General features: G+C 46.5%; 1 protein-coding gene across 5 annotated transcripts in view; it reads right to left on the bottom strand.

Annotated features, from left to right (window-relative positions):
* Positions 1-22,390, bottom strand: part of mia3 (MIA SH3 domain ER export factor 3) — a 77,812-nt gene that overhangs the window by 52,459 nt on the left and 2,963 nt on the right. For 3 of the 5 annotated variants that reach the window (XM_033020753.1, XM_033020751.1, XM_033020750.1), the window contains exons 2-5: positions 19,215-19,348; positions 13,617-13,703; positions 6,692-9,674; positions 1,850-2,593 (exon numbers count right to left, since the gene is read on the bottom strand). In XM_033020753.1, the coding sequence (XP_032876644.1) occupies positions 1,850-2,593; positions 6,692-9,674; positions 13,617-13,703; positions 19,215-19,348 (3,948 nt within the window). The remainder of the gene's footprint in view (positions 1-1,849; positions 2,594-6,691; positions 9,675-13,616; positions 13,704-19,214; positions 19,349-22,390) is intronic. The other 2 variants (XM_033020754.1, XM_033020755.1) reach the window with 2 other exon arrangements.

Below are 22,390 nucleotides of genomic sequence, written 5' to 3' on the forward strand. Positions count from 1 at the left end.
TTAGTTGAGTCTAATAACAGCAAATAAATAGTTGTTCCTAAATGTGGTGGTATGTAATTTCAAGCTTTTGTATCTTGATGGGATCGGGGAAGAGAGAGAATGACGGGTGTGTGAATGGTGTTTGATGATGTTGGCTGCTTCCCCGAGGCAGCATGGCATAGATGGTCGAAGCGGTAGGGGGTGAAGATTAGTTTGTGTTATGGATGGCATGCTCCAAATCCTAATCGCTTATTGCACTGGAACCTCTCCTCATTTTGCTTCCAAATTCTTTGCCAATTGCCTCAAATTTATGTTCATCAATTCTTCAGGCACTAGAAATATTCTACTTCAATGAGCAGTTTTCATAAGTTATAGGAGCAGAATTAGGCCATTCATCCCATCAAGTCTACTCTGCCATTCAATCATGACTGATCTATCTTTCCCTCTCAACTCCATTCTCCTGCCTTCACCCCATAATCCCTCCCCCACCTGGCTGTTATGTGCCATTCAACCCTTCCTCACCTGTATCCACCCACTTGCCAGCTCTTGCTTCACCCCTATCTCCCAGCCCGTGGTGCTGCCTACTTCTCCCCTACACTTTCAGTCTAGATGAAGGATCCCAACCAGAAACAGCGACGGTCAGAGATGTACAGCACAGAAACAAGTCCTTTGGCCCAATTCGGCATGCCGATCAAAATGACCCATCCAAGCTAGGTTGTTTCCCTCCACGGATGCTGCCTGAACCGCAGAGTTCCTCCTGCTGCTCTCTTTTGTTACCAATTTGATTCATGTGCAGAGCACTCCGGCCCTGCGGAGACCCATGATCTCTCACCGTTCTAAATTAAAACCTGCAGATGATGGAAATCTAAAATAAAAACAGACAATGAAGGAAATGCTCAGGTAGAAACAAGGAACTACAGAGTCTGGTTTACACAAAACGACAAGGTGCTGGATTAACTCAGCAGGTCAGGCAGCATCTCTTCAGCTAGACACAAAACGCTGGAGTAACTCAGCGGGACAGGCAGCATCTCTGAAGAGAAGGAATGGGTGACGTTTCGGGTCGAGACCCTTCTTCAGTCTGAGCATCTCTGCAGAACAATGGATAGGTGACATTTGGGGTCAGAACCCTTCTGAGCCCAGGCACATGGATATGCAGGGACTGCAGAGATATGGATCATGAGATTAGTTTATCTTGGAATCGTGCTCGGCACAAACATTGTGGGCCATGGAACCTGTTCCTGTGCTGTACTGTTCCATGTTAAATGACTGATATGGATTGTGAACAGTTGCACCAATCGCTGCCACACCCCGACTGGTCACAGACTCCCAACCTGGAAGCAATCATTTCCTCCCTGTCCAGTCTCTGATATCAAAAGCCTAAAGGGCCTGTCCCACTTAGACGAGTTGCTAGGCGACTGCCAGCGACCAGGACAATGGAATTCACCGGTCAGCACCGGCGGCAACCTATGACAGCACCTACGACAACCCAAATTGTTGCCACTGTCGGCAAAAAATGTTCAACATGTTACATTTTTCGGCAGTCACCCATAGTCGCCTAAAAAAAATCACCTAAGTGGGACAGGCCCTTAACATGCAGTGATTCGAACATCTTTCCTCAAATGCCTCAAGATCTGAAGTCACTAAACCATATCATGGTCCCTGGAACGTCTAAATCTGCTTTGGTCTGGAGATGAGCAGGATTTTAACCCCCTTCACGGCGTCAGGATGTCCCAAGGTGTTGTACTGCTCATCAAGTACTTCCCCTGAAATCACCATGTGGGTTTGATATGGACTCACAAAAGGGAAGGTTGTACAGGGGAGTGTGTGGGAAAGAACTACTGTAGCCAGCAGTGAGTTACTATGCACCTACCTCTCGCCTCCTCCAGACGAGCCCTCTCAGCAACACCCTCGGTTGTGGCCTCACCCACATCGCCCATCTCTTGCTGCTCTTCACTCGGGGGACTGTCGCCCCCACCGTCCATCCCCTCCGACTTTCCCAGCGACGCCTCCTCGTCCTCAGCTTTCAGGACAGACCCTCCCCGGACCACCTCCTCCTCCTGCGCTCCTTCTCCGACCATCGGAGAGCCTGTTCCTCTCGCATGCTCCCTGCCTTTGCTCTGTCCTGTCTCGTCATGTCCAGCACCTCCCTCTGGAGAAGACTCTCTCCCAGCCTCTTCCATCCTCTTTGTAATGTTCAGAGGAGGTGCCTCCACTTGCTCAGCCTCTCCCCAGGTACGTCTCTGTGTTACACGCGGAGTTGCTGGTTCTGCCACAGCCTCCTCCTGTGCTCGACCTATTCCACCCTCTGGACTGCTTACAGAAGGAAGCTCTTTTTCCCCGTCCTTCTCTGGAGAAGATGTTTCCCTTGCAGTCTCTTTAACCTCCTCTCTCTCCTGAGACGCTGCAGCCTCTGTAGAGTCCACATTTCCCCGTGACCCTTCAACTGCGCTCGGCTCCTGCTTTCCCCCTGAATGTGATACATTCTTCGTTACAAGCGGAGAATGCAGACTTTTTTCCAGCTGGTCTTTTTTCTCCTCTTTCTTCTCCTCCACTTCCTCTTCCTCCTCCTTTTCCTCCCCATCTGGTGCTCCCTGCTTGCCTTGGTCCAATGAATCTATCAGACAATAAAAAGAAACGTTTGAGTTCAGAAAAATGAGTGGTGTCCTTATTCATACTTACAAGATCCGAAGGAGGCTTGATTGGGTATAGGTGAGATTTTTTTCATTGGCGAAAGAGTCTTCAACAAGGGGAAATAAATACCAGATAAGGGACCAATAGTTTTAAAACTAAAGTACGTAGAAACCTCTGCTCCAACAAGGTGGGGAATCTCTGGAATTCTCTGCCTGAGAGTGGTAGAATTGGTATGATTAGAAATATTTAATGGAGATGGATAAATATTTGAAAGATCAAAAAAAAAATTTGGGTTCTGGGGAACTGGCACAGGAGAGGAGTTGAGACGAGCACAGATCAGCCACGATTGCATTGAATGGAGGGCAGGATTGAGGGGCCAGGTGGCCTACTCCTGCCCCTGTTTACTTGTGATCAGACACAAACCAGCATTCTTGCAGAGGTGTGGTAGCATAGTCATTGGCTGAATTCCATGGTCTCTGTCAACTGTCCCAGTTAGTTCCCAACAAGCTTTCATAGAAACATAGAAATTAGGTGCAGGAGTAGGCCATTCGGCCCTTCGAGCCTGCACCGGCATTCAATATGATCATGGCTGATCATCCAACTCAGTATCCCGTACCTGCCTTCTCTCCATACCCTCTGATCCCCTTAGCCACAAGGGCCACATCTAACTCCCTCTTAAATATAGCCAATGAACTGGCCTCGACTACCCTCTGTGGCAGGGAGTTCCAGAGATTCACCACTCTCTGTGTGAAAAAAGTTCTTCTCATCTCGGTTTTAAAGGATTTCCCCCTTATCCTTAAGCTGTGACCCCTTGTCCTGGACTTCCCCAACATCGGGAGCAATCTTCCTGCATCTAGCCTGTCCAACCCCTTAAGAATTTTGTAAGTTTCTATAAGATCCCCTCTCAATCTCCTAAATTCTAGAGAGTATAAACCAAGTCTATCCAGTCTTTCTTCATAAGACAGTCCTGACATCCCAGGAATCAGACTGGTGAACCTTCTCTGCACTCCCTCTATGGCAATAATGTCCTTCCTCAGATTTGGAGACCAAAACTGTACGCAATACTCCAGGTGTGGTCTCACCAAGACCCTGTACAACTGCAGTAGAACCTCCCTGCTCCTATACTCAAATCCTTTTGCTATGAAAGCTAACATACCATTCGCTTTCTTCACTGCCTGCTGCACCTGCATGCCCACTTTCAATGACTGGTGTACCATGACACCCAGGTCTCGCTGCATCTCCCCTTTTCCTAGTCGGCCACCATTTAGATAATAGTCTGCTTTCATGTTTTTGCCACCAAAATGGATAACCTCACATTTATCCACATTATACTGCATCTGCCAAACATTTGCCCACTCACCCAGCCTATCCAAGTCACCTTGCAGTCTCCTAGCATCCTCCTCATAGCTAACACTGCCCCCCAGCTTAGTGTCATCCGCAAACTTGGAGATATTGCCTTCAATTCCCTCATCCAGATCATTAATATATATTGTAAATAGCTGGGGTCCCAGCACTGAGCCTTGCGGTACCCCACTAGTCACTGCCTGCCATTGTGAAAAGGACCCGTTTACTCCTACTCTTTGCTTCCTGTTTGCCAGCCAGTTCTCTATCCACATCAATACTGAACCCCCAATGCCGTGTGCTTTAAGTTTGTAAACTAATCTCTTATGTGGGACCTTGTCGAAAGCCTTCTGGAAGTCCAGATACACCACATCCACTGGTTCTCCCCTATCCACGCTACTAGTTACATCCTCGAAAAATTCTATAAGATTCGTCAGACATGATTTACCTTTTGTAAATCCATGCTGACTTTGTCCAATGATTTCACCACTTTCCAAATGTGCTGCTATCCCATCTTTAATAACTGACTCTAGCAGTTTCCCCACTACCGATGTTAGACTAACTGGTCTGTAATTCCCCGTTTTCTCTCTCCCTCCCTTCTTAAAAAGTGGGGTTACGTTTGCTACCCGCCAATCCTCAGGAACTACTCCAGAATCTAAAGAGTTTTGAAAGATTATTACTAATGCATCCACTATTTCTGGAGCTACTTCCTTAAGTACTCTGGGATGCAGCCTATCTGGCCCTGGGGATTTATCGGCCTTTAATCCATTTAATTTACCCAACACCACTTCCCGGCTAACCTGGATTTCACTCAATTCCTCCAACTCATTTGACCCGCGGTCCCCTGCTATTTCCGGCAGATTATTTATGTCTTCCTTAGTGAAGACGGAACCAAAGTAGTTATTCAATTGGTCCGCCATATCCTTGTTCCCCATGATCAACTCACCCGTTTCTGACTGCAAGGGACCTACATTTGTTTTAACTAATCTCTTTCTTTTCACATATCTATAAAAACTTTTGCAGTCAGTTTTTATGTTCCCTGCCAGTTTTCTTTCATAATCTATTTTTCCTTTCCTAATTAAGCCCTTTGTCCTCCTCTGCTGGTCTCTGAATTTCTCCCAGTCCTCCGGTATGCTGCTTTTTCTGGCTAATTTGTACGCATCATCCTTCGCTTTGATACTATCCCTGATTTCCCTTGTTATCCACGGATGCACTACCTTCCCTGATTTATTCTTTTGCCAAACTGGGATGAACAATTTTTGTAGTTCATCCATGCAGTCTTTAAATGTCTTCCATTGCATATCCACCGTCAACCCTTTTAGAATTAATTGCCAGTCAATCTTGGCCAATTCACGTCTCATACCCTCAAAGTTACCTTTCTTTAAGTTCAGAACCATTGTTTCTGAATTAACAATGTCACTCTCCATCCTAATGAAGAACTCAACCATATTATGGTCACTCTTGCCCAAGGGGGCACGTACAACAAGACTGCTAACTAACCCTTCCTCATTACTCAATACCCAGTCTAAAATAGCCTGAGCTCCAGCTCTTGAGCACAGGTGTATTACTCATCAAGGGAAGGGGAGACTCCTGCTGACTTTTATCCTCTCTCCTTCCCGGAACTAGCCACTTTTTCGGCTGTTTTAATCTATCCGGTAATCTCTGCAAATGGCACAACAGAAGGCCCCATCCCCATCCACTCTGCTGCTGCTCCTGATGCACAGACAAAGAGGCTTCTCGGAACTGACACCAAGGAACGTGAGGGGCGTTGAGGCAAGACAGGACCAATTACATTTGGCAAAGGGCAGAAAACCAAAATTAAAATAGAGAACAGATCCTGACGGATTGTAGAAGTGGTGGACTTTGCAGAAATAGGCAGATTTTTCAACTTTAATGCATTAGTTAACTGGGAGCCAGTGGGAATCAGCAAGTGAAGGGGCGATGGGTGAATGGGACAGTGTTTGGAATACCTTGGGCAAGGAGTTTGGAAGGGAGAAGGCTAGACAGGGCACTGGGTCTGCAGTAAATCAATCCATTGGTCTTCTCTCCTCCCCTTGTGCCCAACACTGTGGATCTTTGCCCCCTTTTTTGGTATTTGCATATTATTGCCATGTGTTCTGAGATGCATTGATTGCGTACTATCCAGTCAAATCATACTACAGGCCCATCCTTGGGCATTTGACCCATCTTGCCTAGCCTTGCAGGACCTGGACAATTAATCCCAGTGCTCTGTTTTCCCCAACTCACTGAACTTTATGCACAATCCTTTTTGGAAAACATGATGATCTAATCTGCTTGCAACACACTTGTAGGCATGTGCACCACAATTTCCCTCTTCCACTTCTCTCAACAACTGCCTTTAGTTTATGTTCCTGACAATCTACTCCTCTATCCACAACCTTCAGAACCTCAAAATCCTCCGTTGAATCTCTCATGACCCTCTCTGCCCCCAAGGGGAACAGGACAATAGAGGAACTGTGACAGGCTTTGACTTTGCAACCACTCTCCCAAGAGCTGGTTTATCCCCCTCGTTTCCTCCAGTTGAGCGTCGTGTAGCTGAATGGATCAGGGCATCGTATGTTGCTACGATGGCCGTTCTGCGATCAGGTGATAGTTACGTTCCTGAGAACACACACACGGATACTGACACATGCAACCCCCCTCCTCCCCCCGCCCTTCCTCCCCCCCCCCCCCCCCCCCCCCCCCCTTCATCTACCATCAAAATAATATCGTCCTTTACCATGGTGGGGGTGAATTCGTTTCTGCGACAAATCTTCTCCAGGGGCAAGAGCAACGCTCTCCTTGATAGGTGAGTATTTAATCCTCAATTGAAATATGGCCTCCTGAAGGTCATTCAGGATCATTGTTTCATCATCATTCTCCAGATCTTTTTCCTCCGTCTTCAACTGGTTCATTTCAGCTCTCTTGTCCAACATATTGTCCACCATGTCAAGGATGTTTGACTCTGCCTTCTCCAGTATATCGTCAAGAGTATTCTCAATGTGCTTGTCGGTTGTGGATAACTTTGCAAGCTTTAGTACCTCTTCCAAATCCTGAAGTGCAGCTTCAACTTCCAGAACTTGCTGATGGCTCAGATACTTTAGCACGAGTTCCAAGCTGTTTTCACCCAAGGAGCCTTTCAAAATGATAAGTTTCTCCACAGCCTGCTGGTACTTTAGACCTGCAAACATTTTGCTTGTGTCTTGTATCCCAATATCATTACTGGTTAGCGTGAGTTCTTCAGTCTTGTTCCCTTCAACTTTAGATGGGTTGGATGTATTTTCACTCTTCGGGTAAGCCTCAGGCCCCCTGTCCCCACCCTCTGCACTCTCTTCAGTTTGCATACCCTCATCGGACTCGCTGCTTTCTTTATGTAATTCCCCTGAAAGTTGCTTCAAGTCCTGAGACCGGCCTTCATCCTCTGTACTTAGACCATCCTTATCCAGGGGCCTAAGGGAGGGCTGTTCTGATTCCTTCTGACTTTCAATCTGATCTGCTTGTTTGTAAATGTTCTGAGCTCCCTCTTTTTCTACTTCATGATCTTCCTCAACCGTAGTGTCCTTAAATCCCTTTGCGGCCTCTTCTCCTCCATCTTGTAGAACCTCTGGCTCCACGATATTACTTTCTTCTGTTACGATCATGTCATCAATATCTAACTCCTGATCATCTAATCCATCTTCACGATTAGCGTTGGCATCATGTTCCCTCGCCATTCTGGCGTCTGCAGCATTTTCATCCTCTAACAGCTGATCTGGCTGCACTTCAGCATATGGTGCATACAAACTGTCAACATCGTCCACCTCTTCTTGGACTTGTTCTGAAATACTATTGGCAGCCAGGTCTACGGAACCATCTGAAGGTAGTTTTATCTCTCTCGGGTCCTTCTCTCCCACGTCATCTTCTAGCTTCAGCATCTTGCGGTCATCTAGGTCTGTGCCACTCATCCAAGAGCTTTTCCCATCCTCAGCTTTCACTTCACCTTGTGAAAGTGTGGTATTGATGTCTTCTGCAGGAAACCCTTCTCTTGTTACCACCTTGGTTTCATCTTTTGATTTCAACCCTTCAATTACAGTACCAGGTCTTTCAAAGGATGCATGTTCAGGAGACTTGGATGATTTGTCCACTCCAGTTTCTGGTTCTGACTGGTCAAACTCTGGGTGATATTGATTCATCTCAGTCCCTGATTTAACCTCAGCGTCACTTTGCAGTTCAATTTCTTGATTACTTTCCCCTACTTCTGGGACATTCTCAAATTCATCGTCAACCACCATCTTTCTGGGGGTGGCACTCTCTGTTTGCAAGTTACCTTCTTGGTGCTGCCCTGATTCTTGACCCTCGACATTGGATGCATCGAGTGGCTCCAGCTCCGCTCCCTCCTCTTTCTCTGTGTCGTGATTGGTTTCCCATTCTGAACTTGTGTCGAGAGCCTGCACTGCGGCTTCAGATTCAGGAGAACCCTCCTCTACATCAGCCTCGGTTCCAACTGCTTCATCGGCTGAACGTAGAAGCTTATTTTCAGCCTCCTCCTCTGACATACTCAATAAATAGATCCTATCTTCCTCCTCATAAGCTTCACGACTTACATCTCTTGTGTCTTCAGGTAAGTCTTCAGAATTGTCCAGATCTGTAACCTTGGACGTTATCTCATCCCCCCTTACAACTGCAGACATGGTGTCTCCCAGGGTTGTCCATAGCCCTCTCCTTTTTGTATCTTCTGAAGTTAGTATTTCCTCATTTTTAGTTATTTCTTGAGTTACTCCATCCAACCACTGTCCTTTTTCTGTACTGATGGAAGCCTCCGGAGTATCTAGAGTTTGAGTTATAGTTTTAGTGTTACCATCACTAGATTTTGAATGATGGTCTTCAACAGCATCCTCATCTTGGACACCACCTTGTTCAGGGAGTGATTTAGTATCCAAATACGAAAGCAAGGGTATTCTCTCAAGAGACTCGGCCAAATCTCCCGTCTCCAATTCTGCATCAAACTCTGGATCTTCATCTAATGCAGTGACTTTGCTGGTCACTTCGTCATCTACCACAACCGCATCATCTGTTGACCCAAATCCAGTTACTAATACTGAAGAGCCTTCAAGTTCATGATATGCTTCCAGCTCACCTTCTTGAGATTCAAGTTGATTTTCTGCCAGTCGACCCCACAACCCCGCTGACCCTCGAATGTCTCCGTTACCTCGACGTAGCCCTTCACGCCCTGCCTCTGTGGGAGGCGAGCTTTCTGGGTCCTGAGAATTAGATTCCAAACGCGTGCCCACTTTAACGTGGCTACTACCATCCTCTCTTGTTGAATGGTCTTCCAAAGAAGAAATATTATCACCCACATCAGCAGGTTTTTCTGCAGATTCTTCATCTTCAACATGAAGAGATTGTTCATTATTTAGTGCACTATCTACAGCTTCAACTCCTCTGCTTTCAGCCTGTGTTTGGGAGTCACTGACTTCCTCCTCTGCAGACTGAACTGCATCTTCCTCTTCGCTTGCTTGATCGTCCCCAGATTTATCTCCAGGCACTGTCGAAGTCTTCCCTAACTCATCATCTGGAGCACCTTGGCCCGTATCATCCTCCCTCTTCTCTCTCGGACCTGTGCCCTTTTCTACGACACGCTCTCTGCTCTTGTCTTCACTTGACCCTGCGGCTCTGACCTGGTCATCAAGATCCACGTCATCAAACTCTTCTCGGCCTTCCTCGAAACAACCAAAATCCGTGTCCTGTGAACGTAAGAAAGGAAGAGGATAAAATAAGATTAGCTTCACGTGAGGAATGAGGCAGGAGCCGCTCACCTGCTCTCAGTCAGTGAGATCACTAAGCCATGTCATAGGAGCTGAAGTAGGCTATTCGGCACAAGTCTACTCTGCCATTCAATTATGGCTGGTCTATTTTTTCCTCTCAACCACAATCTTCTGCCTTCTCCCCATAACCTTTGACAGCCATACTAATCAAGGCCCTGTCAATCTCCACTTTAAAAATACCCAATGATCTCCACAGCTGTCTCACAACAATGAATTCTACAGATTCACAACACTCTGGCTAAAGAAATTCCTCTTCATCGCTTTTCTAAAGGTACGTCCTTTTATTCTGAGGCTTTTCCCTGTGATTCCAGATTCTCCCACTAGTGGAAACATTCTCTCCACATCCGCTCTCTCCAGGCCTTTCATTATTCGGTAAGTCTCGATGAGGTTCCCCCTCATCCTTCCAAACTCCAGCGAGTACAGGCCCAGAGCCATTAAATACTCATCATATATATTAACCCATTCATCCTTGAAATCTTTTGAGTAAACCTCCTCTGAATTCGCTCTCTAATGCCAGCACATTTCTCTTCAGATATGGGGCCCAAAACATTTCACAATACTCCAAATGTGCCTTATAAATGACCCGTGCCTTATAAAGCCTCAGCATGACATCCCCGTCTTTATATTCTAGTCCTCTCGAAATGAATGCTAACATTGCACTTGCCTTCCTCACTACCAATTCAAATTGCAAAGTAACCTTTTGGGAATCCTGCACCAGCACTCCGAGTGCTCTGTCTCAAATTGCTCTCCTCCACCCCATCCCAAGGTCCGCTTTTGTGTCCATATATATCCCAGTTTGCATGTTCTTCCCACCAAGTGTCTCCTCCAAGTGCTCCAGTTTCCTCACCATCCTTAAACAGTTCAGCTGACAGATTAACAATGCTGTTTAAAAACAAGCTCCGCATGCAAACAGTCCCTTTAGTGCATTAGTGCCAAAGCCCAGCACTTATAGCACTTCATCCACCGGGTAGCACCAGCAATGGTTACCTCGCCAACAGTCTGTCTGTCCCTTCCTTCTTTGTGTTTAAATAGAATGTGTTAAATGTATGTTTTAGTGTTCTTTAGATTACTTTATGTTGGGGGGGGGAGGGGGTTGGGGGAAACTTTTTCTAATCTCTTACCTCGACGGGGACGCTATTTTTTCCCGTGTCATATCTCCGTCCACAGTGCGGCCTAACATCGAGGAGTTGACAGCCTTTGCTGGAGTCCAACTTTTGAGAGCTCCACCGCGGGGAGCCCACGGGACTTTAACATCGCGGAGCCCGCGATCCCTTTGCCAGGGATCGACCTCGGAGCTCCAATCGCGGGTGCTTGCGGACTTAACATCACAGAGCCCGCTGTCTCTGGTCAGAGACCGAATTCGGGAACTCCAAGCCGTAGGAACTTCAACTGCTCCGACGTGGGAGTTTCAATCGCCCGACGTGGGAGTTTCGATCTCCCCGATGCGGCCGCTTCGACTGCCGGCTGCAGGAGCTTCGATCGCAGAATAAGGAAGAAGTTGGACTTTTTTGCCTTCCATCCCAGTGAGAAATGTGGGGAATCTGCTGAGGTGGATGTTTATGTTCACTTTTATGTAGTTGTGCGTCTTGTGCTTTCTTTGTCTTTTTTTTCCCTTCGTATGGCTGTATGGTGATTCACATATCACTGTACCTTAATTGGTATATGTGATAATAAAAGAGTTTGAAACCTTTGCCCTATGAAATTACCAGATTTCACTTGTAAAGCTGCCAGGTAGGAACCCAACAGATCATGCTACAGGGTTGATTGCCACACTCTCACTAGCTCTTGATTATTGTGTTTTGGTAAAGACAAATGTTGGGTCTTTATATGTGGTCAATTTTCCTTGTGCTTCCTAAGGTATGGGGACAAACAGCCAAGGGGAGTGCACAAAGGAGTTCTGTTCTCGGTCTAAGCTCAGCATGTCTCAGAGTGTTCATCTCCATATCCATCACACAAACCAGCCTGCCCCATCCACGCCCCATTCCTACCCACTCTATCTACACCACGCAGCCTCAGGAAAGCAGCCGACAAAATCAAAGACACTTTGCACCCCAGGCATTCCCTCTTTTCCCCTTTCCCGTAAATCAGCAGATACAAAAGCTTGAAAGCACATTCCAACAGATTCAAGAACAGCTCCTTCCCCACTGTAATCAGACCACGATCCGCCCCATCCCGCGCTCCCAACCTACCTCATTGTAGCCCTTGCACTTTAAAAAAAACTGTAGCACTCTAATGCTGTAACACTATATTCTACACTCTGATTATTTTCTTTGCGCTACTCATTTTACTTGTGTACGGCTTTACTGTGGTCATGTATAGTATGATTTAACTGGATAGCACACTAACAAAGCTTTTCACTGTATCTCAGTACAGGTGGCGATAGTAAAGTATAAAACAACACCAGTGTGTGGGGGCTGAGGTGATGTACAGGCTGCGCTGGGATTCACTGGGGAAGGGGGGGATCACGGCGGGGAATGAACACATGGCCAAATTATCTGGTGGGCCAGCTGACTAGCAACAGAACCCCTCTATTACTCACTCTGGGAATAACCTACACAACCCACAGAAGATCCAACACCCCTTCCAGCCTGGGACCACCCTGCACAACACCGGCACAGCTACCTATACTGCAACTCCCTGGAATGCCAGCATTGCACAATTCCCCCCACTTCAACCACCCCCTCCCCCCACCCCTCACCAGCCTGGGGCCTCCCCAGCAAGTAGCAATGTTCCCCACCTTTGGAATATTCTCCACAAATACTGGCACTGTGCCCCTACCCAACTCTTCCTCTACAAACACCATCTCACCAGCCTCCACATTCCTTTGCAAACTCAACCAAGGATCCTCTGGAAATATCAGCAAACAACTTCCTCAAGGACACCCTTGCAGATTCCACAAGGGAGATTTGGCAGGGTTTGAGAGAAAATGCAGAGCTGAGTGAACCGGAGAGGAGGCAGCCCGAGGGGGGGGGGGGTGGAGAATAGAGACATCTGTTTTGTTTTCCTTAAGAGTGGGCCGGTGTGGGAGGGGAGGGTGGGGAAATGGGGCTCCTCTCTGTCCTTAGTTCAAACAACCCCCAGCATCCTCTCCAAGGGGGAAATGTTCCCAAAATACTTGCTTTTACAAAGGTTTTTGTAAATCCTCTGTGGCAGGCTCCAGTGTTACAGGGAAGTGGCTTGCTACTTTTTCAATCTGTAATCTATGGAAGGGGAGAGTTTTTCAATCTGCTACGTTAAAGGCAGAGAAATGCCAGGATGGATGAAGAAAGAACGCTTGGAACCAAGGCTCAGGTTCTTGGGTTGTGGATGTTAACAATAGTGAGGACAAATATCTGCACTTGGAGGGTGGTGAATGGATGGAACTCTCCACCCGAGGGCTGTGGAGGTTCAGGCACTCAATCTGGTCAAGGCAGAAACCAAAAGATTCCTGGATGTGAGAAGATAAGATGGATATGGGGACCGTGCAGGAAAACAACGCCAAAGTCATCATGCTTTTGAACAGTGGAGCAGGCTCAGAGGCGGTGTTGCCTGATCCATTTCATACATTCTTCTGCTTTTGCTTTCCTCCCTCCTCCAGCCCCCTCCCCACCCACCACTCATCATTATTAAATCCTGAAATACATACAGGCAGCCTGTTAAAGGAGAACAGTGCGTCTACATCACTGTGTACTCCATGTGTAAACTGCAACAGAAATAATTAATTCAACAACAGCAGTAAACGTGAGGGGTTGCTGAGAGGAAGCACCACAGACACGTGGACCTTAGTCTGGAACCCCAGCTTCACAAGAAGCATCCTTATACCAAATCCTTCCTTCGACAACGCAACACTTGCATGCAGGCAGACGGGGAACCTGCACTCACCTCAGCTGGCAACTCCACCTCAGTAGTCGAGTACACTAGGTTTATATCAATCAGCTCTTTGGGAAAATATCCAAACTGGCTCCCCACCTGCGACAGAAAAAATTCATATCAAGCAACGTTGCAACAATAAAGAGTGTAAACATGTTCCCCGATGAGACGAGCCAAGAGCAGTGTAAAACTTCCACTCCACCCACTCCTCTTCCTTTACTAAATAAAGCAGTTTATTTCATATAAAATGTCACAAAAAGTAATTATGTGACATGACCGAATCTGGAGTTTCAAAAATTGTTGACCTCAGTCACCCAAACCATGCCTGTCCCAACTCCATGTTTCCCCTTTCCCTACAACACCTGCCATTCTTCATCCTTTCCCAGTCTACCACTCACCCACAGGTCCCTGTATCTCCATCTCTTCTCCCCTCCCCCACACCTCCCCACTTCCCTCTTCATACCAGCTATCTTCCCTCTCCACTCTTAATCCAGATGCAGGGCTTTGATCAGAAACATCAACAATTCCTCTCCCCACCCCGACCACACAGATGCTGCTTGACTCGTTGAGATCCTCCAACAGATTGTTTGTTGAACAGCAAAAGCCTGTTGGTTCACTAATATTCTTCACGGCTCCCGATTTGCCTGAACTGGTGTTTATGACTCCAGACCCACAAGATTCTCGACTGCCTCCCCAATTCAGGGTTATTTCGGGCATGGAATTTGAAAGTTGTGATGTTATGTTACAATTTCACAAAACACGTTAGGCCACAGAGTATTGTGTGCAGTTCTGGTCACCACACTATAGGAAGGATGTGTTTGTGCTGGAGAAAGTGCAGAGGAGATTCATCAGATTGTTGCACACAAAAAGCTGGAGTAACTCAGCGGGCAGGCAGCATGTCTGGAGAGAAGGAATGGGTGACGTTTCGGGTCGAAACTCTTCTTCAGACTGGTTATGGATAAGGGACACGAGAGATATAGAAGGTGATGTGGGGAGATAAAGAACAATGAATGGAAGATATGCAAAAAAGTAACGATGATAAAGGAAACAGGTTAGCTGTTTGTAGGTGAAAGTGAAAACCTAGTGCAACTTGGGTGGGGGAGGGATAGAGAGAGAGGGAATGTCGGGGCTACCTGAAGTGAGAGAAATCAATATTCATGCCACTGAGCTGTAAGCTGCCCAAGCGAAGTATGAGATGATGTTCCTCCAATTTGCGTTTAGCCTCACTCTGGCAATGGAGGAGACCTAGAACAGAAAGGTCTGTGGGAATGGGAAGGAGATTTAAAGTGTCCGGCAACCGGGAGATCAGGTCGGTTCAGGCGAGCTGAGCGAAGGTGTTCCGTGAAACGATCGCCACAGTCTGTGTTTGGTCTCACTGATGAACAATGGACACAGTAGATGAGGTTGGAGGAGGTACAAGTGAATCTCTGCCTAACCTGAAAGGACTGTCAGGGTCCCTGGACAGAATCGATGGAGGAGGTATAGTGACAGGTGTTGCATCTTCTGCGGTTGCAGGGGAAGGTACCTGGGGAGGAGGTAGTTTGGGTGGGAAGGGATGAGTTAACCAGGGAGTTGCGGAGGGAACGGTCTCTGAGGAAGGCGGAAAGGGGTGGAGATGGGAAAATGTGGTTAGTGGTGGGATCCCGCTGGAGGTGGTGGAAATTTCGGAGGATTATGTGTTATATGCGACGGCTGATGGGATGAAAGGTAAGGACTAGGGGGACTCTGTCCCTGTTCATCAGATTAATGCCTGGATCGGAGGGCTTTACTTATGGGGAGAGATTGGACAGGCGGGGCTTGATTTCCCTGGAATGAAGGAAGCTGAGGGATGACTTGATAGAGTTGCACCACATTATCGGAACCATAGATAGGATAGGTAGAATATATGTCCCATGGTCAGGTATCAAAAACAAGAGGGCATAGGTTTAAGGTGAAGAGAATGAGTTTTAAAGGTGATTTGAGGGGAAATGGTTTGTTTACACAGAGTGGTTGAATTCTGGAGCACTGCCAGAGGAGATTGTGGAATCAGATACAATCACTGCACCAAAGAGACATTTAGAGACACCTAAATATGAAAAACATGAAAGGAAATGGACCGTATGCAGACAACTGGGATTAGTGCAGATGTGCAAAAAGGACAGTGTGGACGTGATGGATCAAAAGGCCGTTTCTGTGCTCTATGACTCTAACCAGTCAATAATAGAAATACACAGCTGGTCAGGCAGCATCTACTGGAGAGGATCCAGGTTTCACTGGCAACCTGGTATCAAAAATGGATATTGTTTTTATAGCACACACAAATTTGTCTCCTTTTCCCTTCTGTTTTCCAGAATATTTTGTGTGTTCCCCCTCTCCCCAAAACACTGTGTGATGCAAAAAGAAAAACAGTTAACAATTAAGGTCAAGGTCTCTTCATCACTCCCCTTTCCCAGTTCTGATCAAGGGTCTTCAACCAGAAATACTACTTTAACTCTGTTTCTCTCTCCGCAGACGCTGCCTGACTCGCTGAGTGTTTCCAGTATTTTCTGTTTATGTTTCAGGATTCCGTTTTTTTATTTCAGGATGTGGAAACCCCATACTTCCTGTTGGGTCGCTTCCAACAGGATATTACAACTGAGCTGCCACATGTAGAGATTCACGCAACCTGTGATTAATAATGTATTTAAACACCTGGTCACTTTGGGGGAAAAAAAAAATCAATCTGCTGGATGAACTCAGCAGGTCGGGCAACATCAGTGAAGAGACGTGGAAAATCGATATCTTGGATCAAGTCCCTTCCACTGCACTGACAAAGGGTTCATCCTGAGCCGTTGACTATCCAATACCCTCTGCAGATGTTGCTTGACCTACTGGGTTCCTCTAGCAGATTGTTTTATCGCTCAAGGCTTCAGCATCTGAAGTTTCCTGTCTCCTGCTCAGTCTGAATGATGTCATGGTCAAGAGTACCAACTCCATCACTGATGAAACATGAACTTTTTCTTTAATGTCAAGAGTGTTTTATTGTCATGTGTCCCAGATAGAACAATGAAATTCTTACTTGCTGCAGCACAACAGAATATGTAATGTCTAGAAACTACTACAGACAGAGGAGGGTCAGTTTATTTCACGATGCTTCACACAAAACCCTGCTGGGCCAGAGTGCTTGCTGGAGCTCTGACTGAGATTTTAAATCTTCGCTGGCTGCAAGTGAAGTACCAGACAGAGTCGTACAGCATGGAAACTGGCCATGCAACTCATCCGTGCCAATGTCAGGAGGACATCAGTAGTAGGGAACTTACAGAAAATAAAATCTGTGGGACAGGATTAAAGATTATTTGGAAAGAGTCAAAGATAGTGATGTAGGAAATTCTGAGAATTATAAGAAAGATGAGTTTGTAATATGTTTAACCCAAGAGCTTACATATTGGAGGAGCATGATGGGAAAAGTGACAACAAAGAGAAGGAACTTCATCATTATCGTTGTCGAATGTTAGGAGAGGCAATAAATAAATTTATCAGATGTGTAGATACCACGGCATAGTTTAAAGTTAAAATCAACCTTGAGGGTTGTAAACCAATTTGGGTGCGATAAAACATCAGGAAATAGTACCTTTTATTGCGCCCATTTGTTAGATAAATGGTAGAATGGTTTTCTATAAACTGGACATTAAAGATAATTTTGAGGAAAAACAAAGGTGAAAGGCAACAGAGACATTTTGATTAACGGTGAATTGTTGGAAAAGTGTAAAATCACCATGTAACCATTGTGTTGTGAGAACATAATAATGCTGTGGGTGCTGTGGATCTTTGAAACTATGTCAGAGTGTTTATCAGTGTGTACTTTAACTCCTTGAATAAACCGACTTGTTTGAGAAACTCATCACTGCTCTGCGAGATATTCTTTGTGTCTGTTTCTATCCGAGTCATAATTGAGAGGGTAACTGGTCCCCAACATGCGGCTTGTTGCATATACCCCCGAATACAGTGCACACAATTCAACGTGCAGATTTCTTGGAGTACTTACATAGGCAGGTCACAACACGAGCTATGGGTGAACAATTAGACATGTATAGCAATGTGATGTATTCTTAGCTTCTACAATGTTAAAGTATCAAAATACATACATGCATGCACGAGCCACCATATAACTATTTTTAGTTTAGTCAGAGATATTTAGAATGTGATTAGAACACGTCTATTTACTGATGTTATGCACAGTGAAAGGCACTGTACACCATGTTTACTTTAGACCTAAGAGATACAGCACAGAAACAGACACTTCGGCCCTCGAATCCGCGTCTGCCAGCGATTCTCGTACACTAGTACTATTCTACACACTAGGGGCAATTTACAATTTTTACCGAAGCCAATTTACCTACAAACCTGTACGTCTTTGGAGTGTGGGAGGAAACAAGAGTTCCCAGAGAAAATCCACGTGGTCATGGGGAGAACATACAAATGCCGTTTAGACAGCATCTGTAGTGGGGTCAAACCCGGGTCTCTGGCGCTGTTTGGTAGCAGCTCCATCACTGCGCCACTGTGCCATCCTTATATATCTTTATGATTGTTCTATCCTTGGTGCTTCTATAATTTTATTATAACCACACTGCAGCTTTACAAAACGTCTTTACAGATTGTGGCCATATTGCAATTGAATTTTTAGGATGAGTGGCGTTGGTTTGTTTTTCCCACTATAACGAACAATACTTAAATGTTAGCAATAAATGGCAATTAAATCCAGGCTGAATGGAGAGCAATCACAGTCGATCCACCTACCCAGCCGTGTCATGAAATATGCCAACCACTGGATCCAGCTGTTTGAGAGGGTGCTGGGATGGGGAACATGACAATGTGTCTGACCAATCTGAGTGAATTTTACGAGGAAGTCACAAAGTGTATTGACAAGGGCAGTGTGGTAGATGTGGTTTACATGGACTTCAGTAGGGCTTTTCTCTAAATCCCACATGGGAGACTGATCAAAAAGGTTAGGACACGTGGGATCCAGGGCAGGTTGGTAAACTGGATCCAACAGAGGGTTGTTTTTGTGAATGAATGTAATATGCGTAAATAATTTACATGTGCATGTAGGAGACATGATCAGCAAGTTTGCAGATGACATGAATATTGGTAGAGTTGCTGGCAGCGTGGACAGCAGTCTTGGAGAAGAGTGATATCAATGTCATAGAGAGTCATGGAGACATGCAGCATGGAAACAGGCCCTTCGGCCCAACTTACCCACACCAACTAACATGTCGCATCTACATGATGGTGAAATAGGCTGAGGAATAGCCGGTGGATTATCGAGGATACATGTGTGGAGCACTAACAAGGCTGAGACTTTGACCTTGAATGATACTGTCTTTGGAAGTTTTTGAGAATCAGTGGGACGTTGGTGTACAAGTCAAACATCCTTGAGGGTATAATGATGGAAACCATAGAAGAGACTGTCCTTTAATTAGGGGATTGTAAGAGCAGGGAGGTTGTGCTCCAACTTTATAAAATGATGGTCAGACTTCACTGGAGTACTGAGTGCAGTTCTGATCACAACACTGTGGGAAAGACATGTTCACACTGGAGAAGGTGCAGAGAGGAAGACAGAGAGAGCGTGGGATACCTGAAAGCGCTACTTACACTTCCCGCCCAAAGGTCATTCCTCTTCCCTGCCAACTTATAATAAACGTAAATGGTTTCCCCCGTTTTGAACTTGAGGAAGCGGCAGTCGGGACCCACGAAATTCCTCACAGCTTTACCACGGCACATCAGCACTGGAAGGAAAACGTAGAAGATAATTTAGCTGCAACTCCCCAATGTTCCTACTCTAGCAGACCCAACCAATCCCTAGCCCAACCACCCTCCGCACCAACAAAACCAACCCCCACTCCCACCCCCCACCCCATGTCCAGACGCAACCTGCCTCCACTGCCCACTCCCCAAACAGGCACACAGAACCTCTCTATCCTTTGATTTACTGTTCATTTGAAATGCAGGGAACAATTCCCAATCTCTCATCGGAATTTGAGGAAACCTGCCATGTTTTCTCGGAATGAGGGAGGGGGGAGATGAGGGAAAGGATCCTTGGGACAGGGGTGGGGTTACTGGTCGGACAGCCTGGTTACAAGTGAATGCATTCACCAACATAGTCTCAAGCACCATCCCAGACTGGAAGCGGCAGGGCCACGAGTGCATTCATCTGGAAGCAGGTGGTGCTTTTCATTTTTTTATGGGCCACTCCTGCCACTCCTGTTTGGGCCACTCCTGTTTGTGTTCGTACATTTCCATTTACATGACACTGTTTGGCAGCTCTACATATCCAGAAACAACGTACACTGAATTAAATACTTTCCAAGTGTCAGCAATAGGGTGATATAGGAAAATCGCCTCACCCTCTGTGTTTGTACACAGCAAGGCCCCAGAAACAGCCCTGAAATAAATGGGCAGGTAATGTTTATGCAGCGAGGTCAAAGGAAGGATGATTGTGGGACAGAGAATTCACAGCTGCTCCTCAGACAATGCCATGGGATCGGTTTAACTCTGTCTGTGCAGTTGAATGACTCCGGAAAAAGCAGCAGCTGTGGTGCTGCGCTTCCTCCCTGGGTCCTGCAGCTCAGGCTCCGGTTCAGGGCTTAGGGACCCATGCTCCAGCCCAGAAATCCAGCCCACGTCAGGACTCCAGGGATCTGGTCCTAGCTTTGACCTTATGCTTGGGAGAGTAGCCACATTCACAGGCCACACGGAGCAACACCACGAGGGTAGATGCTATTTGAAGGAATGTTTGTGCAATTCCGGGTTTTTAGGAAGCAGGGATTTTTGCAGTCAAGTCACAAAGACAAAGCCGTCCAGACCTTAAAGCTTTCATCAATATCATGTCCAGTTTTCACTCACTCAGACCTTTCCCCTGACCGTCCCCTCCAACACCGCGATCTCCCCACCTCACAGCTAACCCCCCCACCTAACCCCAACCGCCCATCACCCCCACCGACTCTCATCAACCTCTCCTCCACATTACCTGTCCAAAACACCAACCTTGTGGCCCCTGCAATACCAGCCCACTCCCACATCCTCCTGCTGTTCACCCCAATACCCTTCCACCGCCTGTCACCCCTTTCCACACAACCTCCCCACCCCCCCATTATACCTCCATAACCCAAAGCCCACCACAACCCCATGTCTTCACACTCTGAGGTATCATTGTCCTTCCCCCCCCCTCCCCCCCCATCCTCATCACACTCCCAAACTTTCCCACCACTCGGACTAAAGATTAGTAAGGTAGTCAGGTTGTCAAGGGTTTTGGGGAGAAGGCAGGAGAATGGGGTTGAGAGGGAAAGATAGAGCAGCCATGATTGAATAGCAGAGTAGATTTGATGGGCCGAATGGCTTATTTCTGATCCTACAGCTTATGATCTCATAAACCAGCCTCAGGAAAACTTTCCTCCCTTGAAGAATTGTCATTTTGGGGCTCAGAGCATCGGCTGGGATGATCAACCAATGGTAAAGGTACAGCACACTTCCTAAGACGCTGGCTGGAATGAGGAAGTGGTGCCAGAGAACAGGAGAAATCAGCCAACATATTCATTAGAACACATGATTAAGGGAGAGATTGAAGGGAGATATTTTAAATAGCGAGGAGCTTGGAACAGCTTGTTCTGAGAATCAGGTATTAATATTGCTTTATTATTGTTACATGTACTGAGATACAGTGAAAGCATTTGTATGTGTGCTATCTAATCAAATCATAGCCACCTCACCTGCATCACTTGGCCGGCTTTGTCCCGGCTCAACCTCTTTTCCAGTTTTCTCTCCCCAACCATGATCAGGCTGGAGGGTCCCCACCCAAAGCAGCATCTGTGCACTCACTCCCTCCACCAATGCTGCCTGACCCACTGAGTTACTCCAGTACTTTGTGTTTTCTCTCAGAATAGAGAGTCTGCTTCAGGAGTCTGGTGTCAGGCATGTGAACGATGTGGCCTGCCCAATTTGTGTGTGACTAGGGCCCCAATACTGGGGATGTTGGAGAGAGTGCTGACAATGAGTGAGTGCATCTTCCCAGTGGACTTTACTGTTAAGAGCATCTGTGGCACTTGTCCTTGGGAGCATCCTTTCAGGGAAGAGGACATTGACCATGAAGTTGAAGATGGACACAAAAAACATGAGTAACTTAGTGGGACAGGCAACATCTCTGGAGAGAAGGAATGGGTGAACGTTTCAATAGACAATAGGTGCAGGAGTAGGCCATTTGGCCCGTCAGGCCAGCACCGCCATTCACTGTGATCATGGCTACATGACCGGTCTGAAGAAGGCTCAACCCGAAACGTCACCCATTCCTTCTCTCCAGAGACGCTGCCTGTCCTGCTGAGTTACTCCAGCTTTTTGTGTCTATCTTTGGTTTAAACCAGCATCAGCAGTTCCTTCTTACACATTGATCATGAAGTTGACTAGTTTCTCTAATAGGCCATCACAGCTATTGGCCAATTCTTACAGGTGGACGTGACAGAATTCTCTGGAAGTTACTCAGAGATGAAGGACTTTGGTTACGTGGAGAAATTGGAGAGCCGAATTTGATCTCCTTACAGCTCTACTCCCTTTACAGGCATGACTATGAGGCTAAGCACAGCTCTAAAATTAGCGAGTGGTGATGAGCAATTTCCTTCCGGGGATGAATAAAGTTCTATCGTATCGTATCATATGAGCCAGATTACAGGTGAGAGACAGAGCACCTGGATGAGTGATGTCACAGCAACCCGCTTTCATTCAATGTCAACAAGACCAAGGAACTAATCGTCGATTTCAGAAAGGGGAAGTTGGAAAAC

Source organism: Amblyraja radiata, chromosome 5 (genome assembly GCF_010909765.2).
Source record: "Amblyraja radiata isolate CabotCenter1 chromosome 5, sAmbRad1.1.pri, whole genome shotgun sequence".
Classification (NCBI taxonomy): Eukaryota; Metazoa; Chordata; class Chondrichthyes; order Rajiformes; family Rajidae; genus Amblyraja; species Amblyraja radiata.